The sequence below is a fragment of the Ursus maritimus genome, unplaced genomic scaffold (assembly GCF_017311325.1).
Source record: "Ursus maritimus isolate PB19 unplaced genomic scaffold, ASM1731132v1 scaffold_31, whole genome shotgun sequence".
NCBI lineage: Eukaryota > Metazoa > Chordata > Mammalia > Carnivora > Ursidae > Ursus > Ursus maritimus.
This window is the reverse complement of record NW_024425675.1, coordinates 14,436,558-14,462,606: the sequence shown is the minus strand read 5'-3', so window position 1 is coordinate 14,462,606 and position 26,049 is coordinate 14,436,558. Positions and strand designations below refer to the sequence as shown.

The following is a 26,049-nucleotide window of genomic DNA, read 5'->3' as shown; positions in this document are numbered from 1 at the left end:
ATCTCCTCCCTGATCGATTTGATTCTTGTCAGAAGACCCTATATCTTTGCACCCACCATGAACTGGATCTTGCCATATGTCGACAATTCATGTTTATTGAAATGATTTAAATAATAATGATATATCTACATTCACTTTGGGGATGGCTCTGTAAGTTTTGTAGCTACCCATTTTCACAAAGCAGATGCACCCTCCCAAACATGGTCATCTTTGCGGGATCCCGGGAGATCCATTTCAGCTCCATTCCTCATCTGGGCTGAGACACAGCTCTCTCTGTCCCCATGCAACTGCACAAGTCCCTTAAACTGGATGTAATTCAGGCCTGGAACATTAGGCATCTTCGGGATCCCTTGGTTCAGGGTACCTTGTCCTACTGCCCAGGATCTGTTTGCCCCCCAGGGTGGAATCCACTCCAAGAAGCCCCACCACTGCTCTGGCAGGAGATCATAGATATCATGCAGAATATTTACCTGCTGTGGGTCCAAAGGGTGACAACCAGAAGTGCCAGAAGTAAACCTTATTCCAGGATCTGTGTGAAAATGTAGGAGCTGAGACATTTCTTTCCAGCTCCGCACTATTGCTAAGCTCAATGCACAGGACACAGGTTTCATTCCAACATATAGGCTTTCGTGGGGACCAGAATATCCCTGATTAATGAGCACCTCCACCCATTCTCCCCCTTCACCCTCAGATCAATAAATGATTCTTAAGACATCACCAGAAAGTTCTGCGTAAACGTAGGAGCTACGGCTCATCAGTAGGATGTTAATTAAATTATTACTTGTCAACTTTTATTTGCCTGTAAGGATTTAAGTGGTATAAAAAATTGACTTGTTTCTAAATAAAATAATTTTATACTTCTGTATAATAAGTTTATGAAAAACAATTTCCTATCACACTGATTATTCATATATTCAATTTTAGCCTAATATATTATAGCAAAAGGTATTCAGAAACAGTGCACAGCTGCCCTCTTGTGTCACTTTCATATAATTAAATCGATTAATGTTAAACTACCAGTGATTCAATCAGCCACGCATTTTTAAAGGTCACTATGTACCGCTACCCTTCTACTTCTGATATTAATATCGGAAATGGTAATTTACAAAGCACAATATGTAAAAATATACCAGATCTATCAGTTTAATTAAAACTTATTGGCATAAATATCTAAATTTTAAAAAGTAACGTAACTTATTCTGTCCAGGTCCTCTCTTAGCCCACATGCCCAGAAGTCTTAATAGGCTTTTGTATCATTTCCTTATACTCAGTTAGTGCTCAATTAATACTCAAACTGTTCTTACTGGGTGCATGGTTTTCACTAATTCTTTGCTACCAGCTACTCAGTGGCCCCAAAGAAGATGAAATGGAGGGGCAATTGGGTGGCTCAGTCAGCGAAATGTCTGCCTTCAGCTCAGGTCATGATCTCAGGGTCCTGGGATCGAGCCCCATGTCAGACTCCCTGCTCCACGGGGAGCCTGCTTCTCCCTCTCCCTCTGCCTGTTGCTCCCCCTACTTGTGTTTTCTCTCTCTCTCTCTCTATCAAATAAATAAATAAAATCTTTAAAAAAAAAAAAAGAAGATGAAATGGAAGGGAGTTCTCTTTTATAGCAATGGATAAGGGTATCTCTCACAGAGGGCCATCTGGGGTCTCTGTTGCCATTTATTAAGCACCTACCATGAGAACATGCTTAAAGGGAAGACTTAGCTCCACTGAACAAAGAAACACCGGCACAGGAATTGGGTGATGCCTTCCAAAGACGCCAAAGGTGGGCCCATTCTTCAGACTGTAACTCTGCCCACCAAGACAATTGCTCTTTCCTTTGGCATCCCTCCACCAGAGTAAACCATTTCCACAAGTTCACGGTGAGCCAGCTGTTCAGCATCCTGGAAACAATCTGATTAATGGAGAGGGACGTTAGACGAGGAAGCCCAGTTTATCATCAGTGTCGACACAGATGGTTGCTCTGTGTCTTTACTAAGTTGTTGTTTTCTTATTAAGTGCTACCCAGTTCTAGCTCTGCATAAAAGTTTCCTGTATCGGAAAAGGGTGGATAAAAAATTGAAAGCAAGACGCAATGTTTTGGGGAAATTAGGAGTTGTACTTCTGTGCTGGTCAACACTGATTTGGTGGCTATGCCCAATACTCATGTAGAGAGAGGACCCGGTCATGAATGATGCAAGGGGACAACCCCGTTGTGCAATCTCAGTCCCCCACCTCCTGGTAGATGGAGCTTCTAGAAGAACTTACAACAAAGAGAGAAGAAGAAGATGGGGTGAAGAAAACGTGAGCCGCGGTACAACATCTGTGACCATCGCCAGGTTTGCATGGAGGTGAGGAGGGGAGGCTGGGGAGGCCGTGAAGGTGCGGGCGGTGGGGGGGATGTAGGACAGGGAGACTGCACTTCCATGCTGTGTTTGTATATTAACCGGACTCCTCCGGTACAGCAGACCGTGTAAAATGAAATTCATCCTGCCACATAGACGCCAACCTGATAGAGAGAAGAGAGATGTCTGCAGGTGGGTTTTCTGGAAAATCAGCCCTCTGTAGCGTGTGTTTAACAGCGGTGATTTGGGGTGTGTAGCTGTAGATTGCTTGGCTCAAGATCACTGCCAAGGGTTGAAGTCAGAGGAGAGCCAGGGTCCAGCCTCGCTGCGGAGCCCAGCTGCCTGAGGCAGGGAGGCCCAACAGGAGAACCGCAGGAGCTAAAACCATACGTCTCAGGCTCCTGTCCTCAGCTCTGCAACGAACTCACTGTGTGACTTTTGTCCAAGCACCTCATCTTCGTGGATCCTGGTTTCTTCCTCTTTCAAATGCCTTCTGTGGACACTCAAGACAGGCCTTCCTTTACTAAAGCTGTCTAAGCCCAACCCTTCCAAGGTACACCTGACTGTGTCCGGCTGCCCACGTGCAATGTTCTGCATTCATGCTGGGCTGCACTATGTCCCCCCCAAAACCGCACGTCGTAGTCCTAATTCCCAGCACCCCAGAATGAGACTGTGTTGGGAACTGGGAAAGAAGTCATTAGGTTAAAATGAGGTGATGAGATGGGCCCTAATCCAGTAAGACTGGTGTCCTTATAAGAAGAGGAAATTGGGACCCAGACACGCACAGAACAGAGGGGAGATGGTCATCTGTTCGCCGAGAAGAGAAGCCTCAGGACAAACCAATGCAGCTCCCATCAGGATCTTGGACTTCTAGGCTCCAGAACGTTGAGAAAATGAACTGCTATTGTTTAAGCCACCAGTCTGTGGTACTTTGCCGTGGCCGCCTAGCAGACTGATACAATTCTGCACTCCTTAGTGGTCCATCCCCTTTCATACGTGGGATGAAATGCAGAAAATTCTCTGCATTTTCCTTTCTGTATATACTTCCTCTGACAGCAATCTCAAATACTTAGGGACACTTTCTCCACTCCACCCTTCTCCCTTCTCTCCTGCGAAATTCCCTCTCCTTCTCTCTCTTTCTTTCTCTCTCTCTCTCTCTGGTCTGTGTATTGTCAGCAAGGTTTTAACACACAGCCATCTATATGTAAAAATGATGGCATTAACATGCACCAGACATAAGTTTCTGTAAGTAAAAGCGGTACTCAAAAAACTAAAACAAACAATGGCATCCCGTGTCAGAAAGGGCTTGTTGAAACAGACAAATGCACTGTTGCTGGGAGTATAAATTACTAGAAACTTTCTGGACAGAAACATCAAAAGTTTAAAAAAAAAAAAAAAGTCATACCCAAATGCTGCATATCGCAGGCAATGAAATAGAGACCAGCAAGTTGGGGGCCGGGGGGATAAACTGCAAATGGCCAATAAGCATGGGAAGAAAGCGTGCGATCTCACCCACACTCACAGAAGTGAAAAGATATGAAAGACAACAATCTACTGATGATAGGTATCTAAATTGGTAAATCTTGCTGTGTGACAAATAAATAATATTTATTAAAAGCCTTAAAATTATAGGTTCCTTTTGTCCCAGCTATTCCATATTGAGCACTTTCACCGAAGAAAATAACAACATGAAAATATTCTCTGCATCACTTTATTTTTTTTTTAAGATTTTATTTATTTATTCGGCAGAGATAGAGACAGCCAGCGAGAGAGGGAACACAAGCATGGGGAGTGGGAGAGGAAGGAGCAGGCTCCCAGCGGAGGAGCCTGATGTGGGGCTCGATCCCATAACGCCGGGATCACGTCCTGAGCCGAAGGCAGACGCTTAACCTCTGTGCCACCCAGGCGCCCCTCTGTGTATCACTTTAAAAGGGAAACAACTTCGATGTCCAGTAAGAAGGTTAAATAAATAACAACTTATCGAAATGATAGAATTGTTTCAAAAACTTATTTAATGATAAAAAATTTTCATTATACAATAGTAAATGGGGAAAATACATAAAATTGTCTGTAAGACAACTATCGTTAAAATATATGCATATGTATAAATAAACACTTTGCAAGGATACATGGGAACACCAATAATTTTGGATAGTGACTTTGCAAATCACTTTTTCTTCTCTCTTCCCTTCTGAATGGTTTCCAGTGGGGATGGATTTTACTTTTTTACGTTAGAGAACCAGCACATTCTTTTAGAAACAGGAGACAGAAGGGATGGGATAGAAAGGAAAGAAAAGGAAGGAGAAAGCTAGAGTTCGTACAACTAGGAATGGGGTGATTTGTCACAATGCACCCCAAGTTCGTCTTTCTGATGCAAGTCCGAACCCCACAGCTGTCTCAAGGGGGGCACATGTTAGGTTTTTTAAAAAATGTTTGTTGAAATGGCATTTAAAAACCAACTGGGCAGAAATCCTCAGACAGTCTAACTACCCCAACTACAGGAGGCTTGCGTGTGGACCAGATGGCGGCTGCATCGGCCCTGCTTCTGGGGAGAAGGAAGGGTGGGACGTGGAACAGGAGCTCGCATCAGTCCTCTGAAGACCTCGTTCCCCTTTTATCTTACTTTGCAGCTGCAGCGTCTTCAAGGAAATGAGCTACTGACCTCCCAGCCTGTGAAACGGGAGTCTGGACCCCATCACCACTTCCGCTACTCCGAGTGTCCTGGCCGTGGTTCGGGTGATCAAAGTCGGCCCCCGCCTGGGATCACGCTCCTCGCTGCTCACAGCTGGGCCCCAGAGGCCTTCCTGGGACTTTAAAGGAACAAGAAGGGCAACTGCAGATATGTGCGGGTCCTCCTGCTCCCCGTTTTCAATAGCTGGAGAGCACCTCAAGAAAAGCTGTGTGTGATGGGACGGGGCCCAGGGATGGAAGACAGAGGAGCCATGTTTTTATCCACCTGCCAAACTATGTGCCATTTGGATTTGACAGTCACCAGTTTTCTCAGGGCCTGGTCTTCTGGTCTTTAAAGTGAGACAGTCATGCCGTGTCTTCCTGAAGGTCGGGTGGGGGGCGGGGAGTCCCGACTAAAGGTCTCTGCTCCCCTGAAAAAATCCATGAGACTCAGGCGAACGTGCATAGAAGGTCAAACAGGACTCTGGTCAGAAGCGTCCCCTTCAGGAATGGGAGACCTCCCAAGTTCAACAGCGCGCGGAATCTTCTTGCTCCCCTCAGGTGAACACAACTTTCTCCGACTTAAAACAAAAACAAAAACAAAACAAAACAAAACACACACACACACACACACAACCCCAATATAGAAAGGCTGGGGCATCACATAATCTTAAATTCAAAGAAGGCTTCTCAACTTGTACTCCCCTGGAGTCAATTTTCAGCATTTTCCAGACACATTCTTTCCAAAAAAGTAGGGTGAGCCACACAACGGAGTGCAGCATTATTTTGCGGACGTCACGGGCAAGGGCATGAAAAGGTCAGCAAGGCCAACACAGGGAGAGCCTACTTCCTGTCACTGAAATAATTTTGAAAGCTCCAACTCCACTTGGGGCTAAAATGTTGAGTTTTTCATCCAAGTGAGACCTTTGGGAGAGTCGGGTCTCCTCGTCCCTCAACTATTTCCGTCCTTCCCATTCTGCCCGCGATGCTCCTGACGGCCCCACAGGTTCCCACTCACCTGACACGCTCACCTTTGTCACTAGGACACGAGAGCTCCACCCACCCCAGTCGATCATAATCTAGATCCTTGATCTGGGCATAAACAGTAAAACTGAGTCTGTCCAATCCTGAAGGGTTAGATATCATGAAACTACCGTGTTAGGGTCTCAGTCATAATCGAGGGACTTGCATCAAGACCAGAATCCCCATTCCAAGTTCTGCACATATTTCGATGTCCTTCAAATATGAAACTTTTCAATGATGCTAAGAGACTGGCACAGCATAATTACTGTGCTCGTACCATAAACATTTTTTATTTGCCTGCTTTGAAATTAAATTCTTCACTGGAGACATCCTCTCCCCCACTTTCTAGGACATAAAGCACAGAAAATGGAAAGTTTTCCCTGTGCCCCGGTCTGGTTCTTCCAGCGGGAGGACGGCAGCAGGCAGACCGGAGCCACGTCGCCGGGACCTCCGGAGCTGGTGCTCGGACACAGCCCGGAAGAACCGTTGGCCGGTGGGTCACACACAACAAGTTTGCCCCATTGGGTTTTCAGGCACCTCTTCTCCCAACCCCACTAAATTAATGTAAACCAGTGGGAATATGACTTGTGAACAAAAGAAACCAGGTGTCATTGCAAAGCAAATGTGACACCATACTTGGCTCATCAGAGCACCTCTTTTGGGGAACAAAAAAAAAAGTCATAGAATAAAAAAAAATGTAGAGGTCCAGAAATCACTTGGTGGCACTGTCTTGAAAGTCACAACAATGTGAAAGATGTAATGAAGCCAGGAGGTATTTGTGCATATCCAAGGGTGTTCCCACAATAGGCATTTTATCAGGCATAGATTAAGGGAGCCACATACATCCAAAATATTAGCAATCGTTCATTTAAATGGGGCAAAGGTCCTCAAGATCAAGTGTGCAGACACACCGTCAGACCCGTAAAAGAGGCAGATGTTCGGCATTCTTGCTACAATTCCATACACATGGCTATGCTTTACCTCCGAGCAAGGGCTGATCGTAAGTCATTACCAACAACTCTCTTGCATTGCCAATGATTTTTCCCTGTGTTGCCTGGTTAATGGAGCAAATCTAAGTCCTATCACATATTAGATGGAAATGACAACTCCCAAATCTGTGAAATCTAAAACGGGAGAGAATAAACAGCATTGTAATCAATGTCTGCGGCAGACTGTATCAAAATAAACTCCAGTAAGCGCATGCTTTCCAAAAATAGTCGGGAGGATGTAAGGACACAGGAAAGCCTATGTAATAACCAATTATCCAAAAAAGGCAGTGAAGTATTCCACATCTGTAAAATTCTGTGTATATAATTTACTCTTCGCAATGGGCTGAAAAAAAATTTTTTTGATTGGGAAAAAATCTTAATTAGAATAATAAGAGGGCAGTCCATACACACAAATTTATGTACGTGCAGACCCTGAATTTTGTCCACAAAAAACTTAACTTTATTAAAATTACAAAAACCTGCCATTGCTACTTAAATTAAAATCTGGCAGATGTAGACTGTAGTATTTCTAGTGCTAGCCGCTGTTGATGAAGTCTTTCCGGGTGTCTAACGCCCGGAGGCGGACAGAGAGTGTGGTCAGGGCAGCTTCCAACGCTAGCTTTCCGCCCCCTCCCGGCAGGTGCGCAGAAGGCTGTAAGAACCCGGAGCGCACAAGGCTTCCCTTTGGCGGTGTCTCCTACGCTGCAATTGGGCAATTAATTCCTAAGCAGACACAAGTATATGCAAGTGTATAAATGTACATCCTTAGCTGCTTTGTGCCAATCTCTCCTACCAGTATGTGAGCTTTACGTGGAAAGTTCTGTGTTCTATTCCTTGAATCCCATCAACACTAAGTAAATAGATGTTAAACACATAAATCACCTTCAACAAGAGCTCTCACTGAGCAAACCTGGGAGAAGTGGGTATTTCTATTAGGCAAACGTGATAACTATCATCCTGCGAAAACCCACCTTGCATTGGGTATTTCTGAAAGTTCTGCAAGAACAAGTCCTCCTTCATCCCTGGAATACCAGTGCCAGTGTCACTCTGGAAGGTGGCCCCAGCCCCTCCCCTCTTCTTTGCCAGATGTAGAAATCAATGCGAACATTCCTCTGAACCTCCTTCTTTCTACATACACCCTGGTTGCAGTTAAATGCATTCAATTATCCATTATGGATACCCCCCATAGGGTCCTGGGAAACAACTTCTAACCGAAGGGATTTTCCATAGGATATATGGAGGATAACGTATCATAAAAGAAAACAAAGGAAAATTACTTAAGACAACCTGTGGACTGTAATAATGTAACTCGCATTTCAATTACTTCTGCGATGTAGTGTTTCATTGGTGGGGGGACGTCGTGCAAATCTTTCCATCATTCATGAAATTGGTTCCTCGTCAAGATAAGAGGAGGTGGCCTCACAGTGGCAGCAGGACCGAGCCTCGAGCATCTGACGCTGCGTGTGGCCACCCCCTCAGCAGCAAGGGGTGGGACTCCTGAATGGTGGGCGCCATCCATTAACAAGAATGAAGTTTCTTTCTTCCCATCTCTTTATGGCTCTACCATACGCCATATGCCACTACTGACCATCTGATTTACTTTTCACTCCGTCTCCTCTAAATATCTTTCCCCCATTTCGTGGCTCTTCTTACTCATGATTCCTGCTTACTCAAAGCCTACGCTTACTCCTGACTTCCTTCTTTATCTGTGCCTTTTAGCTTTGAATAATACAACCAGTTAAGCAACTTGGCCTATCTTGTGAACTCAGGTTCTTCAGAGAGATTTGGACAGGCTCGGTCACCACCATCCCTGTCGGGCCCAGTTCTTGTGCAGTCCCTGTCCCGGGCTCCCTGGACAGCCAATCAGTCAGTCACCTGACCGCCAGCTGTGACCATAGTGGTGAGATCACGCGAGACAACAAAAGTTAATTTGGCAAAAGTTAAGTTAGCATGGTCTGAAAAACGGCAGTAAATGTGGCTAGCCCAGGTCAAGAACCAGAAACTAGGTCATTTAAAGAGTCATCCAGTAACTAAATTTGGGATGCAGAAAAATTCCTTATTCTGTTAAGTGGAATAACGAGTTCTGATTTTGCATGTCTCTCCTATTCTCTTTCATGTTTGCTACTTAAAAAAAAAAAAAAGGTGGGTGCCTGGGCGGCGCAGTCGGTTAAGCGACCAAGGCTTGGTTTTGGCTCAGGTGGTAATCTCAGGGTCCGAGAGATCGAGTCCCACCTCGGGCTCCGAGCTCAGTAGGAAGTCAGCTTGAGATTGTCTCTCTCTCCCTCTCCCCTTTCCTCTCTCTCTCTCCCTCAAATAAGTAAATCTTAAAAAAAAAGAAAAGAAAAAGAAAAATGGCAAGTATCAAATGCTATGGTATAAATACAAAATCAGTTACTGCGTCTTTTGTTCTAATAGTGACCTGGCACCTTTTAACTCTATTTTCTCATTCTGTTTTTTGTAACTTCGCTGCTCTCAAATGAAATATAATACACGAAGCCCTGAGAATTTTGCTTAGAACTGCAGAAAGTAGTTCACACTTGGCCCGTATCCAGTTTCCTGCCACCACAAAACTCTTATTCAGTCCCTCTGTGTAGGAGAAGCAAGTTACATAAGGAAAGGAAGAAAACTTTCCTTCTATCTAATTTTTAATTTATTATGTCCGAATATTTTTGTAAAAAGTTATTTTGGTAGGCTTCTGGTGGTCATGTGGGTCTCAGTGACTTATAAAACTGACGTCACAATGTTGAAGTTAATAAAATTATAAGCCTAATATATTCTAAATCCCAATTATTTTAGCTCAGGGAAAAAAAATCCTGCTAAGATATTCATTACTCTGTGGCTTGGGTTCCAAGGAGGAAATTTATTATCATGGAGGGGAAAAAAATCTTGAAGTGAGAAAAAGATAAGAAAATTCTTCAAATAAATAAGCTGTTTTGTAATTTGAAATATCATCAGTGTATTTGATGCTGAATATCATACAAATACTCAATTTATACTTTTAGATATGAAAAGCAGAAAAATTCAAGATCAGGAAGACATGTTTATTCTGTGATCGAGTGTTCTAAATGTGTCATCTAGGGCACCTGGGTGGTTCAGTTGGTTAAGTGTCTGCCTTCGGCTCAGGTCATGATTCCAGGGTCCTGGGATTGAGCCCCACATTGGGCTCCCTGCTCAGCGGCGAGTCTACGTCTCCCTCCCCCCACTTGTGTTCTCTCTCTCTCATGTGTGCACACTCTCTCTCTACCAAATAAATAAATAAAATCTTTAAAAATTAAAAAAAAATAAGTGTGTCATCCATACTGTTCATCAGTTTACAATTGGGAGGGTTTATGCACCATCAAAGAGGAAAATCTACAGAAAATACAGTAAGGTTAAGATCCTAGTCTCAATAGATTTATAGTACGGTAAAAATAGGGACTAACTTACTTTTTCCAACTATGGGAAAATTAGGGGAAAAAGCAATTATGTTCTATGATAAATGAGCCGTTTTTAGCTGAGAAATCAGAGCATCTTTCCATTTCATGTACTCAATTTGTGCATTTTCTATTCTTTGCTTCAAGCTGTTTCTTTCATTTTACTACTACAAGAAAATTAAAATTCTACTGTTGGGAACCTAGGAGGAATTTAATTGAGAAAGACGTGAACTACAATGCTGTATTATTGTAGTACTCCGATACACAATCTGAAAGATACGGAGCTTGAAAAAGCTTAATATTGTTATTATTTACAACTAAGTTTATTTGGGGGAGGAAGATGCATTTTGAATCACTCACTAATGGAAGTGCGCCGAAGCCAGCAGAGGCCTCCAGTGTGCTTTAATGTGAGTTGTCCCGATAAACCTCATCCCCGGGGCCCCATCAATGACCCGAGCTCCAAGAGACCAAGACGAGAACCAAGACATAGAGCCGTTTTGTTATATCCTGCATTTATTTAAGCAAACCGAATGTGTAGAGATAGGAAAATTAGAGCGTTATAATGTTTTACAAATACAGAAAGACACAGAATAATAAAACCCTGAAGAGAGTGCATCCGAACACAGTTCGATCACAGGAGAACACTTGCAGTGACCACGTTGAAGCCACGGCCGACACGTCCGTCTGCCATTCTTGTTCTGACATCGTTCAAGTAGATCTAATAGATAACTCGGCGATTTGCTTTTAAACAAATAATAATACTAATGATTATAGTAGCCTTGAAGGGTTTGTGAGTGACTATACTATACATACATGATGCTAGGCTTAATGTTGATTTCGATGCCGCTGTACATTAGGCAGGGGGGAAGTAATGTCTTATCACACAATTACTGTGACATCACTAAAATGTGAACTAGTTTGCATAGGTTAGTCCTTTGGGCAGCACGATGTTGCTCTAGTCCACCAAGGCTTAAAGATTCACAGTGTAGAGGAAAGAAAACATGAATTAAAGCAGTTCTACTAAAATAGATTTTAATAGCTGGTGTTAATTTGCATAACAAAAGCCAAATTATGTTAATAACATTGTATCATTCTATAAGCCCCTTCATCTTCAAAACATGAAGTGTTTCCGTTGAAACTGTATGCTCTCAAAGTTAGTACACTCTTGCAAGTTCATCATCAACCACAATTCTACATTTCTGAAGCAGACAGAAGCCACGCTGCGCAATGATTCAATTTTGTATTCTTATCACAGGTGAAAGGCCAACATTTCCACACCATGCCCACAGCACACTCGGTGCTGCTTCTAAATGCTCCGTCATTCATTGTATGGACGCTGAAGAATGGGACTCGGATGCAGTTTTCTTTTTTCCTTCAAAGTCAATCATTCTTAACAGCAACTGGATTACAAAGAAGTAGATACTATGCCAACTGGATACCATGTATCAAATGCAAAAAGCGTATGGAATTCCATGAATATACAGAAGTAATATGGACAACGGGGGAGAAATCTGTCCTGGGGATCCTTCCAGGCTGGTGGATTCCAGTAGTCTAAACATTGTGAAATGATGGCCACAGAAATATCCTACAATATCTTGATTTTTTTTTTTTTTTTTTTTTGATCATCAGTAGTTGACAATGGGTTGCCTGGAAAGGACCCTAATGGGCATGGAATACTTCAGAAAGAGACTTTCCTTTTAGCATTCTTAACTTACTTTACATAGCTTCTTACTTAACTAAAGCTTTCTCGCCTCTGCGTCTCATTATCCAAAATACCCACGCTCTAGCCGCTTTTAGATTATCAGAAGCAAATAGCTAAGGTATAATGAAATCTATGAAGTGAATTTCATCTTGTGTAATGAATTCAGCCTCATAACATAATTCTTCTATCTTACAATAGATATTTAAAGTCTCAAACCTAAAGTTAACGTTAATGCATCCTGACTGTATATAAATCCACAAAGAACTTTTCAGAAATAGATAGGAAAGTTCAGTATTTTCTAAAGTTCAACACCTTTAGAGGTGAAAATACAATCAGCTATCACCTTTCATATCTGTCAGGAGCATCTCAGTTCCCCACCACAAAAATACCAATCATGTATAATAAAATATTACTATAGAATAGACAAGAAGCTTGCTTGCCCAGTTTTCTTTCCAAGACCATCATGGATAAACCAGGGTAATCAAAAAGGCACCTTTTTTTAAATATATCTATATTATAATTTTGGTATAAACTATATCCACTTTATATAGGGATGCATTTTTAAAGGATCACACCCATTTTCTTTATCTTTTCACTAAAAATATTTCACTGGAGGTGAACACACCTGAAAAAAGAGATGCAACTCTTGAACTTCCCTGTTCTAGAAAAGTCTCTTTCCCCATCTCCAGACTGTTGTCGCGCTCACCCGGGAGAGGACGAGGGAAGAAAGACTGTGGTCAACCTGCCCTAACTGCGTCTTCATTATCTTCAAGCAATGAACCTACTGACGAGAGAGGGGCTGCTCTAATCTCATCCATGTTCATCCAAGGTGCCCGTAGAAATTGTGCTTGCAAATTCCCGTGTGGTCTCTGGAGGTGGGGAAGCCTGAGAAGAGGCAGGGATGGCGTGGGGATCTGACAACCAGATAAATATTTCAAACCAAGCTACACTGCGGGTGTGTAAACAAGAACAAGAAGACGTGGAGAACTCGTTCGGCCACAGGTTAGAAATAGAAAGCTTTTCTAGAGCGCAGGAATTAGTAAGAACATTGACTACAAAAACGTACAACCAAAGTCATCTATTCCCCTGCTCTGCTTCTCTCAAGAGAGAGATGATCCGCATACAGTTTTGTTTTCGGAACCTCGTGAAAACGTTATCAACCCGCTCCGTGTGCTTTCTCAGGCCTGAGAACGCATCGCGTTCGGAGAATCAGGGGCATGCTCTCTGTGCTTGGACATTTCACAGCCTTTGGCTTGATTTCTAGAAGACAGATTTGTTTACGCCCTTCTTTAGCCGTTAGTGTTATTTACGTACGAGATGCATGTTGCCAAATTGAGGGGAGGGGGCCATGTGCAAAGCGGAAAAATTGTCCAAGAATGTGGTTTTGAAAAACGATGCTGTAAAAATAGCACTTTGGTATTATACATAGATGTTTCTGATATTTCTGCTGAAATGCTCCATATTCGGCAAGCTCTAGGAACAGTGACAACGCTACCCAGGGGTGCGTCAGGAGCACGTGACGTCATGTTCTCCCGCAGCCTTTATTATAAAATAACTGCTCTCTGGTTAAATTCTGAGCAGACCTTAATTCCTAGAGGCTGGAAGCAGAAACATCCTGCTATGCAAACATTATGCAAAGCTTAAAATTTTAGAATTATCCCTCTAATAATTATTGACTTCCACATTCCATGAATCTGAGTTTGAAATTAGTGGATGAGAAGACAATGGAACAACCAGCTGCTACTTTATGGGACTTTCCCCGATTAAAAGGAGCCTTCCAAATCCGTGTCCTTTGAGCTTCCTATAAACGTGCTATTTCTCAAAAATTGTACCTGGCCTACATTTAGTCTGCAACTTTAATCAACAACTACTCTTTTTCATAATCACAAAAAAAGTGGTCTGGGTGAAACATAAATATTTACTTAATGATATAATAAAATTGGGCAAGTTTATTATCCCAGTTTTAACGCACAGAAAATTTTTTTGCAAGAATGTCGCAAGTTCAGCTTGTCTTTGTTGGTTTGTGTATGTGACATCAAAGCAGATATGGGGTTAATTTAATCACGACTGGCCATTTCAATACTAGAAAATCAGTCCAGCTGGGTAGGTAGGCATCTGTAAAACCCTTCAAAAAACTCTCTAGTTTTTTACCTGAATTTCTCTCTTCTCTTTTTATGTGAGTGCCCTGCCGATGCAGCTGAAGTGTAATAAAGCTTATTTGCTCTTTTAGCCAGATAAAATGAAACTCTAGATTTTCAAAAGTAGGTGCTAACTTTTCAAAAGTGTAAATGAATTAGCATTTGTTTTTGGACTCCTAAACACTTTGCAAAATGTATTTTACAGGATATTTCGTTAATTTCTTTGCCTATATTACATAAGGGAGATATGCCCAAGCTCTATATATTTTATCACATTTTTATACCTTTGTTTTTGCAGCTTCATCACAACTACAGAGTCAGGCCCCACATGAACGCTACCCTGCTGAAGTCCAAACACATCAGGAAAACACAGAGTCGCTGATGGACGTTAATTTCTCCAGTGACCTTGACTATGGACTACAGGCCGGTCCTTACGACCCGCCAGCAAGGGCTCCGGCACAGCTGTGAATCCAGGAAGTGCCTGCAGGGCCTTACATTCCAAATACAAGATGGGACGACAATTTCTTGTTTAGTGAACAACCTGTTGGGCCGAGACCTAAAATCTCTGCTGACATTTTCATCCTGCACCCCGTCACCCCCGCCAAATATGGTTTAGAAAGTAAAAACCAGAAGAAAGTAGAAAAGGAATCTTTTCATTAACTGGATTCAGTGGCTAGATTTCCATTCCTGGATGTGAATAGCATTTTCCGAAATTAAAAAAAAACCCAATCATCTCTATGCAGAGTAGGTGACGTTTTGTTCACTGGTTGTCACTCGTACACTTTGTCGTCACTGGCTCCTATTAAGTTTCTTTACTTTTAAATCGACAGCGGCATTAAGTTAATGAAAGCTGCTCAATAAACATCTAAATCACTTATTTGCTAGAGTAAACATCTATTTCCTAAAGATGTAAATCCTTCGAAACTAGAGTGCAAGGCAGCAGGAGAATCTCAAGCAACTTTTCAAAGTATGTTTTTCTGATGAGCTGGCGACTAGAGGAAAGGGCTGTTAGGTTATCAGCCGCACTTTTGCTTTAATAACAGGGATGGGCAGTGCAGCTGCCTATGTTACAGAAGCTTGAACCTACGTGACATGCAACGGGGTAAAAGCTCTTAGGGAAATAATAGCGATGACCTTAAACTTTGCCCTTTGCCGAGTAGCTGTGACGTTATTTGGTCCTGACGTTCTATGGAGTCAAGCGTGGACTTGGGCCCACAGAATGTAAGTGGAGAGTAGGGTATGCCTTGGTACAAATGAGAAATAAATAGACCCAAGTCAGCCTAGGGAACAAGGAAATGTCTTTGATCGGGAGAAGCTTATAGGTCCCGAAGGCCACCAGTCAATATAATTTTAACCACACTGTCATTCTGCCACTCCTGACATTTATTACATTAGGCAATTTTCACTTGAGTTGGAAATTCCCTAATGACTCAAAAGCTAACTGGTTTTTAAATTATTGGCTGTGTTACTGAATTAAGAGAATTGGCTTCTGGTGATTCCAAAGTGACAGCTAAGAAGTTTCCTAGACTTGTTACATTTAAGGGACAATCAACATCTCTATTAAAGTCTACAAAAATACATTTCCCAGAAGTGTGGGATGGCCAGTCAAAGGAAACCATTAACCCAATTAGCAGCACCGGGCCTCCAGACCTAAAGATGTCGTTTACAGGAATTACTGAAAATGCTGCTGTTCTGAGCCCAGAAGTCATCCCTTCTTCCTGGTACCTGTGTGTCTCATTGTCAAAGTGAAGATAGATTATTGTAAAATAACTGCCAAGTTGTCTTAAAAGTATCTTCTATCTTTTAAAAAGATTGGGTTTCGTATACATTAGAACAAAGCTCAAAGACCAGGAGAGACAGTTAATTAACGAACTCGATGTAATTGGCCGGGAGCATCCCTGTTTTCCCAGTTCTCTGCACGGTACCGTACATCCAGCCGTCGTCGATGGGCTGCACGTTGACGATGTAGTCGCCGTCCCTGAAAGAGACCTCGTCTTCGTCCTGGGCGCTGTAATCGTACATGGCTCGGTAGGTCCGCTGAGAAGGGAAAAAGGGGGGTCACACGACGGACACAAAATGGTTATGGCCACAAATGCCAATCACAGTAAACCAACTCACACATAATTAAGTAATTATGTGGAATGTTCCCAAGTGTATTTATTTCTGGAGATCTGCAAACCAGAGCCTCAAATCGATCCTGGCTGTGTCCATCTCAAGTTTACCAGGCTAGCAGAAAGGGGAACGTTTGGGGGGCCCAGAATGGAGATCGAGGAAGCCTCTAGATACGATAACTAGCCCATCAAAAAGTAAGCTTTGAAGCAGTAAAACCAGCTTCGCCCAGCTTCAGATAACCCCAGGGACCAGAGATTATATAGATTCTCCCCTATTCCATGTTTTTCAGAGAAAACTGTCCTTCGGACAGACAGAGCCAACTCACTGCCAAGTCACTGCCATGGGCACCCTGGCAGAGGAAATGAATTTTTCTTAAATAAGAACAAAGAATTTTTGCTTCCTCTTAAAAATATATTAAAAAAAGAAAAACACAAAATACTTATTTTGTAGGTTTTTGAATCACAGTGGTAGACATTTAGTATGTAAATATTCTGAATACTGAAGGACACATAACTGAATCCTTGTTATAATGAGGAAAGTATTCACTTCCTAACTTCAAGCTATGTTACAACGCTGTGGTAATCAAAACACTCTGGTAGTGACATAAAAACATCCATCGATGAAACAGAACAGAGACCCCAGCAATAAACCCATGTATATACGGTCAATTAATTTAGGACGAAGGAGCCAAGAACACACAGCGGGGAAAGGATAGTCTCTTCCGTAAATGGTGCTGGGAAAACTGGACAGCCCCGTGTGAAAGAGCGATACTGGAACACTTCCCTACCCCATACACAAAAGTCAACCCAAAATACATTAAAGACTTGAAGGTTAGACCTAAAAAGACAAAACTTCTAGAAAAAAACATAGGCGGTAAGTTCCTTGATGCTGGTCTTGGAAATGATTACTTGGATTTGACACCAAAAGCAAAAAGAACCACGTGGGACCACATCAAACCAAAAAGCTCCTGTGCAGCGGAGACAACCAGCAACAAAGCGAACCTACCAGCTGGGAGAAGATATTTGCACACCACGTGTCCGATAGCCAGACTAGAAGTAGAGTTTTGCCATATTTGTTTTCATTAAAGACCAAGAATTCAGCTAATAGTAACAGAGACAATCTCAAAATTAAGTGAATTCATGGGCTGAGGAAACTGGCAGAGGCAAAAAGAACTTTAGAGCAGTTAAAGAGAACTTCCAACTGCTTAGAGGGACCACCACTTTCTCAGTGCTCAGACTAAGGTTTCTGTGTCAGACAGAAGCTTGAAGAAACCATTTCAGCATGAGATGCCCATCGGACAAGATGGCCTTGAGCACTGCTTCCAAACTCCACATTTAATGAATGAATCTGTAAGCACTTCAAGACTTCCAATAGGAGGATTCCAAGACATATGTTGGCCATGTCATTTGGGGGTTAGTGGCCATTTTGATTACTGTCAAAATTGGCTGGTTGATGTGACCAGATATTTGTACTTTTTAGACCTGAATGAAGATCACAGTTGGCTAAGACCAATCACGAAGTAACAACGAGAATATTGTTCGGAGACAGTCTTGGTATGTTCCACTGTTTACATGTTTTCACAGCATGCCTTCCTTTCTCGGTGGTTTACCTCTGTAAGCCTTCTGCTTTCTTCGAAAGGGTGCGAAGAGCAAACTGTGGCCATTTAACCTTTACGTGAGAATGGACACTATTCAGTGCAACTCTATGCCACATGTATTTCTGTTTTGGAGATAAAACGGGAAGAGCGGGGAAGAGGAAACACTTCAAACTGATACTTACTAGATTTGGTGAGTGCTGCATTGACCTCATGGATGAGAGGCTGGTCTGGTGCATGTACCCGTAGCCCTGGGAATGGCTTTGCTGGTAGGCTCCAGGAAGAACAGGGGCTGTACATGAACATACACACACAGATTCCTCAAAGCAAGCCTCAAAATACCCTCCCGAGCCCTCAAGGGACTTCATGCTCTGCTACACTCTTCGGAAACAAGACGCCATGGTCAGTGTCATGTGAAATCTGGCTAGTGATGTTGTAAGTGATCTCTAGGTTAGTATTGATTTCAGCAATTCAGGACATACATAGGGAATCAGTTTAACATGCAGTTAAAATATATTAGAAATATGTGTATTTCTCTACTGCAGAGGCTGTGATCAAGCAACACAAGTACAATACAAAACTTTCCCATTGCCTTTGAACAAAATCACATTTTTACTTAGCTATGTAATCCCCTTAGACATTTTCCAAAATAAAAATAAGACATTTTTAAAAACTGTATTGGATAGTCAAACCAGTGACAGAGTATAAATGTTTTCACAGAATACCCATGCAACAGAGGCTCTCAATATTTCAAGACATACAGCTGGATATCACCTTTACAAAAATGATAAATATAGCATATGGTTAGAAACATATGTTTGTTTAGCAGTAACGAATGAGTCTATACCCCAAAAGAAACCTTTATTTCGAATATATAAATTCTCCATTTTATCTTGGCTATAAGTCAAAACTAAATAAGTCATCTGAATATGTTACAGAAGCCTAACAAACCAAACCCTGTAAAGAATTTCATAAACATCCTTCTACATTAAAAAAAAAAAGAAAGAAAGAAAATAGTATCAAAATAGCATTCACTCATTTTGGGCTGTTCTCGCCACTAATTGTGACAATCAAAAGACACAGTTCCTGGGGCGCCTGGGTGGCACAGCGGTTGGGCATCTGCCTTCGGCTCAGGGCGTGATCCCGGCGATCTGGGATCGAGCCCCACATCAGGCTCTTCTGCTGTGAGCCTGCTTCTTCCTCTCCCACTCCCCCTGCTTGTGCTCCCTCTCTCACTGGCTGTCTCTATCTCTGTCAAATAAATAAAAATCTTTAAAAAAAAAAAAAAGACACAGTTCCTGTTTTGAAGAACACTGAATTCTAGAGAAACCAACACAGAAACTGGATAAAAATCCCCACAAAATCAGTACATGTATCCTTGAGTGTGTATTTCTAAGTATATGTAAGTACTTGAAAGCAGAAGCATGGAGCTGGTTATGAATGAGAGGATTTTAGTAGTAGCACACCCTTTGTTGGGTTTTGAATAAGCATATGATACATTAGTAAAACTTGTATGATGTAATTGCTATAAAAATCCACAATAGGTTGCCAGTTTTTGTTCAATCAGGTTGGGTATGTAATTAATCTAGGTTGATTTATTTAGTACAGTTTTTATAATAAAAGAATAAAGCAGATATAATTCTTGGGTACTATGAATAATGAATATTTTAGAAGTGGTATGTTCATTCTAATGATACGTGAGAACATCAAACTTTAAAGCAGTTTAATCATCAGAAATTTGCACATCATTAATGTGTTCTCCAGATAATAGTGATATTAGGTTGAATGGGAATTTTTTTAAAGTTCTTGAATTAATTCATATTGTAATGTTGTTAACAAATTGTGTTTATTTAATGTCTAGAGGCGGCAGCAAAGAGAAACCACCAAGATCTTTACTTGGAGTGTGGTACATTCTCAAGTTATTAAAGCATTAAATATCAAGTACTTCAGAAAATAGCACTTTTAACATTACCAACTCAATTTAAATATTTAATGTCAAGAGATGTCAGAAATATTGTCAAAATTCACTCACGAAGAAAAAATAACGAAATCCCTAAAAATATCTAAGCCCGCTTAATTGGCTGAGGAACAGAGCCGTTTCTGTGTGTTGGAAGCATGGACTATTCATTTCTTCCCTCCCTCAATTCTCGGCAAATATTGACTGAGTGAGTTAATGTGTGCTCAGGGCTTACGACATCGCCTGTCACTTAGGAAGCCTCCATAAATCTTAACAACTATCACTGTCCACTATGTTCAAGGCATGGCAGGCATCAAAGGAGACGGGTGACAAAAACGATTGTCCTCCTCGAGCAATAATGGCCCCAGACATCTGTCCTTTCCCCAGCTGAAGAACTGGCTCTGAATACTCAGGGTATTTCCAGTTAAATATGTAAGTCATGGACTCCAATTACACACCCCACACTGGCAGGGCTGCACTGGTTTTTAGCCATGTAAACAAGCCATTGCTTGTAATAATTACTATTTTAATCTATTTGCAAATTCTAAAGGTTAAATTTAAAAATGCCGTAAACCTACATTAAATTTTTAAAAATTAACTTTTAATGCTTTGTGATATTATCAAACTGTGACCCTCACATTTTGATGCACAGAGTTAAGCATGGCCATCTTAAAATATTGGGGGGGGGGAAACTATCAGGAAAAGATGATGATGAAAAATATTTTTAAACATGCTCTCTCATATGCCATGATGTGTTGATCGCTTGTACGTCATCATCCCAGGACTGACAATTTGAGAATGTTGTTGAACAGTGTTCTCTGATTTTGGCTTTTAGAAACCAAGTATATTCACACCTGTTCAACTGCTCCCATCTGACCTTCAAAGAGAACCTGTAGCTACCGTCAAATACGACAGGAAAAGAAAGTGATGTATTTGCCCTAAATCTGTGTAGGTTGGAGATAGCAGGGAAGGGTTTAGAAGGAGGAATCTTGGGGTAAATAAAATCTATCTCGTTCTTATGGTTTCTTCTCATGCCTTTATTGATTATTTCCATTTCTCTTTCCAGCTGCATTACTTAATTTACGTTCCTTCAGGGCTATCAAACTTTGGTAATTACCCTATACAATAAAAGAGTTTTTAGGAAACTCCTATTAGAGCTATGAAAAACAGAACTAAGAGCCCAGAGGAATCAACTTACTAAAAGAAAATGCCAATTTAAAAAGAGGCAGACATTGCCTTTTTTTATTGTTTTGCTTCATGATTTCTTTTTTATGAAGCGTAGGTAAAATAAGCAGTAGGAAGTTTAAAACAATGGCTTTGGAAATTGGGTTTATTAAGAATTTGGGTGAAAGATAGCTATTCCATGTGAGTATGCCGTTTCTTCCATGAAAATATGGAACACAAAAGGTTTTGCAAAAGCAAGACATTAAGCTAATTTTGCAACGAACAAGGACTTATCAGAGAAAAACACATCGTGCCCTCTTCTTTAAAACGGTGGTCAGATTCCACCAGCACTGATACAGATGGGTGATGGTTCCATGATGGTCTTCCAATACAAGAGCTCTGAGGTTGAGAGTTTTTTATTGCAATAGCATTAAAGCCATAAAACAGTGGCTTTGGGGGCACCTGGGTGGCTCAGTCAGTTAAGCGTCTGACTCTCAGTTTCAGCTAAGGTCATGATCTTGTCATAGTCATGAGATAGAACCCCACACTGGGCTCCATAATGAATGTGGAACCTATCTGGGATTCTCTCTCTCCTCTCCCTCTGCCCTTCCTACTCCCTGCTCGTGTGCATTCACTCTCTCGTTCTCTCTCTCCAAAACAAATTTAAAAATTTAAAACAAACAAACAATAGCTTTCATTATCCTAAGTCAACAACAAAACACACAAGTGTGACTCCATTTTCATTTCACATTGGTAAGATTTATTGACCGGAGATCCGGAAGCTCACTAAAGCTCTAAGGATTTCAGGTTCTATTTAGAATGTCCCATAGTATTTATAAAACCAAAGTCTCTCTTTTAGTGTTCTTCCACAAATAGCCAATACTAATATTTTCTATTTAATGCTTCTCCATACAATGAAAGGAGATAAAACCAAGATCGAGAAGTAAGCAGACACAAAGACCATAAAACAGAAAGTGAAAATGAAGACACATTTTTGGGGGGGCTCCATAAATCTAAAACCGGAAAAATAAGGAAATATGTGTGAACAGGTACAGTAAAGTAAATGAACCAAAGATATGCACCCACAATCACAAAAGGGGAAAATCCTCAAAAAGAAGCCAGTCCGCTGTGGGGGATACCTGAGGAGTAGGTAAAAGAGGAGAAGAACTATGAAGTGTCCGTGGTGTGCACGTGTGTCCCATGTTGCCATGTACTTGTCAGAAAAACTCTCTAAAATAGGTTTCATTCCCACTTCAGAGAATAAAATACAGAGGCTGGGAGATTAAACAGGAAGGGAGCAGAAACAATGGTCTCTGCACAGGGACACCAAGAGGAAGGTCTGAGGTCCTTAAAGATGAGGTGGAGGTTTTGAAAGCTTCCCAATGTCAATAGCGTCATCGTAGATGGCCAAACTCCAAATGCAAAAATAAAAATAAAAGTAGTGCCTTGTTGTTGTCTTAGCCCATGAGGGTTGGTGTAAAAAATACTTCAGACTGGGCGGCTTAGGCAACAAATTATTTCTCGCTCTTCTAGAGACTAGGAAGTCCCAGAGCAGGATGCTGGTGGATTCAGTGTCTGGCAAGGATCCATTTCCTGGTTCATAGACACACTGATTCCTTTTCCTGAGTCCTTAAATGGTGGCAGGGATGAGGGAGCTCTCTGGGATCTCTTTTATAAGGGCGCTAAAGCCACCCTCTTGACCCAGTCCCCTCCCAAAGGCCACACCTCCAAATACCATCACCCTGGGGGATAGGAATTTGACATGCAAATTTGGGAGAGACACAAGCATTCAGTCGGTAACAACTGGCTAACTCCAGATGTAACACAAACAGAGAAAATGATTTGGGGGTTTTTCTCATAGGCTTTCTTTTTTAAAAAATCAGAATAAGGGAAAAATTACCTATCAGAAGCTTTCCAATAAAGAGCATAGGATGCAATGACAACACTGTCACATATTTCCTTAAGAGTTGACGACAATTTTATCAGCTCATGTGTGTCAAAGAACTTAATGAGTTGTGGGGGCTTTTTTGTTTGTTTTTTTAGGACAAAGAATCTCGATTTGGACAATCACAGTGGACTTGCTAAAATGAATGAAGATATGACTATAAATGAGAAAGTATTAAGATACTGTTGGTTTTGAAGTAAATATTAAATAATGAGCTAAACCCTTATTAGATCTTATCTAGGCCATGAGCAAGGTGGTTGAGCTGATTGATCATAAAATAGGCCCATGATGTGGACCTTTTTGTTCAAATAGCTTTCTAGGGTGCTGTCAAGTATTCCAATTCAGAGGCTCAAGTCCTCATGGCACCTGATTCTCTCCACGAGCCCCAAGTGAGTGCTAAATCCACATTTATGCCGAATCCAGCAGCAAGATGATTTTTTTTTAATCTGATAGAGTTCTGAGCACTACAGAAAATTCTCCTTCACTGCAGAAGACAGAAACAAGCCAGATTGCCTCCAGGTTTTAGTTTGTTGGTTTTTAATTATAAGCTGTGAAGAGACAAGTGCCTAAGAAACCGGCTTGCTGCATAATAAAGTATGAATAAACAGACTTGAACATAAAAATGAGATCATCTACAATTGAGTTGAAACCACCAAGTTTTAGAGACACGCATAATCATTACTGCCATACAAAACAAGTGCTCAAACTTTGGAAATCATATGTAAAAATAAAAGCAATCATTACTATTTCATATGTGACATTTCTAGCTTGGGGGCAGTCAGAACTTGTGGGAAGGAAAAGGGAACGGAGAGAGTGGGAGAGTTGGTTACTTGGTGGGTTTCCACTCTGACTGCATTTGGAACTCACCTGGGGTCTTTTAAAGCCATGTTATGCCCAGATCCCCCAGACCAATTAAATCAGAGTCTCTGGGGTGGGAGAGGAAGGGACTGAACATTGGTGTCTTATCTTTGAAGGCTTCCCAGTGATTGAACGGGCAGCCACGGTGAAGAACCGCGGAGCCACTGTCAGCTTCCTTCTCCCCAACCCGACACAAATGTAGGGGCTCAAGTGACCCTATAGATGCTGTTCCCAAATTCCCACTCTCCCCTCTGAAATGGACTGAATATTTGTGTTCCCCACCCCCAAAACTCATAGGCTGAAATCCAAACCCCCAAGCTGATAGTATGGGGAGGTGTGGCCTTTGGGTGGTGATTAGGTCATGACAGTGGAGCTTCATGAGGGGGCTTAGTGCCCTCATGAGAGGCCAGAGAGCTAGCTCGCTCTCTTTCCATCAGGTGGGGACACAAGAAGACAGTGGTCTGCCATCTGGGAAGAGGCCCCTCACCAGACTCAACCATGCTGGCAGCTTGATCTTAGACTTCCAGCTTCCAGAACCAGGAGAAATCAGTCTCTGTTGTTTGTCAGCTCTTCAGTCTACAGTATTCTGTTGCAGCAGCAGGAATGGCCTAAAACACTTATCTCCCCCACGACTTGTTTGTATCTGTGGAGGCAAATATTTAACCCTGGACTCGAGAAGCAGCCAGGGATTGTGGGAAGAAATCTCAATAAGAGGCAGCTCACTGGAGAAGAATTCAGCCGCCTACATGCAGCGCTCATGGTAAGGCAAGCATCGCGAGGCACACCCAGGGAGGGCAACCAGGGAAGCCGGCCCGCTTCCTGGGGGCTGACCAGAACCGGACCTGGTTACCATCTCAGAGGGAAGGGGAAGGGGGCTTGGGAGTGTGCAGCCAAAACAATGTCTTCACAGATTCAAAAATTATCCCTCAAGCCAATGCTAGGTTCCTAACGATTTTCTCCCTCTAGACCCTAATACCATCTTTGTTTAAATTTTCTATTCTTAGATAAATGCTATTACTAGAAGGTATTGCAGACCTCCTTTAAGAAAATTCAAAACATGTGAAAATATTTCATCACCTAGGTATGCGTCCCTGTGAAACCTAGCAGGGGAGAGATGCACCACAGGACTCTGCTTCCCAAGGAATAGCAAATATGAATATAATAAAATTTGAAAAAATGAAATGCTTACAAGTAGGAGGACGACTTCGGTTTGCTCAGGACTCTCCCAGCTGCAGCAGAGAAAGTTCTGCTCCCCGGGCACCCCTTGGTCTCAGGCCAATTGGCATGGTTGGTCCCCTACTTACAGCATGCCAGGCCCTGTGTGTAGCGTGTCACGCGTGTTAACTGGAGAAATCGTCACCACTTTACAGACGGCAAAGTGCCCATTTTACAGATGGAGAATCTGAGGGTTACAGAGATTCAGTAACTTGGTAAAAGAAAATATCAGAGCCACACGCAGTGAGTGTTTAAAATGCCAACGGCCTGACTCTAGAACCCAAACGCTTGACTATCCCGACCAAAATGATATAGAAGAAATGACAAGACAGGATAAGATCAATGTGCAAATAAGCATTGTGAAATCAGAAATGTGAAAGACAGCCCTGTGGTCTGGAGAGGAGAGGAGCTTTTAGCACTGAGGCTTTTATGTGACGTTGCAAGAGCCCGCAGGTGACCACTCACTCCTGCAGCGGGGCAGACGGGAGCGAGAGGAACGATAAGGCGAGAGAAAAGAGGTTTCATGCATGGGGAAGTGTGCGGGGCAGCTGGGTTCCGCTCACAGAGGGGACTCGCGCTCTCCCTGACTTTTCTGTGGTACACTTGGGGGTATAAACGCCCCAGGAAGTTCAGGTGAATGTGGTTGACGAGCCGCGCTAGAACATCTCTGGAAGAAATTATAGTGAGAATAACGCATTCACTTTTGGAAAAGCCAGCTCGCATCACAGAGAATGGCATTGTTTCTGAAGCAATGGCTTTCAGATTCCTTTTAAGGGTCATTTTGGCATCTGATAAGGTTCTGGTGTGTGTGTGTGTGTGTGTGTGTGTGTGTGTGTGTGTGATCTTTGTTTCTTCTTCCCTTTACCAATAGTATCCTATTTTACTCAGGGCAATTGTCATTCCGTCACCTTATCCTGTATGAATAGTTCCAAGTCTGTGTT

General features: G+C 42.1%; 1 protein-coding gene and 1 long non-coding RNA gene across 4 annotated transcripts in view; one reads left to right on the top strand and one right to left on the bottom strand.

The window, feature by feature from the left end:
- Positions 1-1,846: 1,846 nt before the first annotated feature.
- LOC121106307 lies at positions 1,847-14,976 on the top strand. The gene is made up of 2 exons (XR_005838920.1): positions 1,847-2,334; positions 14,562-14,976. It is a non-coding gene; the product is annotated as an uncharacterized LOC121106307 (long non-coding RNA).
- The window catches only part of NEBL (nebulette), a 335,915-nt gene continuing 320,781 nt past the window's right edge, over positions 10,916-26,049 (bottom strand). For all 3 annotated transcript variants that reach the window (XM_040645356.1, XM_040645354.1, XM_040645355.1), the window contains 2 exons: positions 18,155-18,261; positions 10,916-16,300 (listed from right to left, as the gene is read on the bottom strand). In XM_040645356.1, coding sequence (XP_040501290.1) covers positions 16,124-16,300; positions 18,155-18,261 — 284 coding nt within the window. In that variant the 3' untranslated portion in view covers positions 10,916-16,123. The remainder of the gene's footprint in view (positions 16,301-18,154; positions 18,262-26,049) is intronic.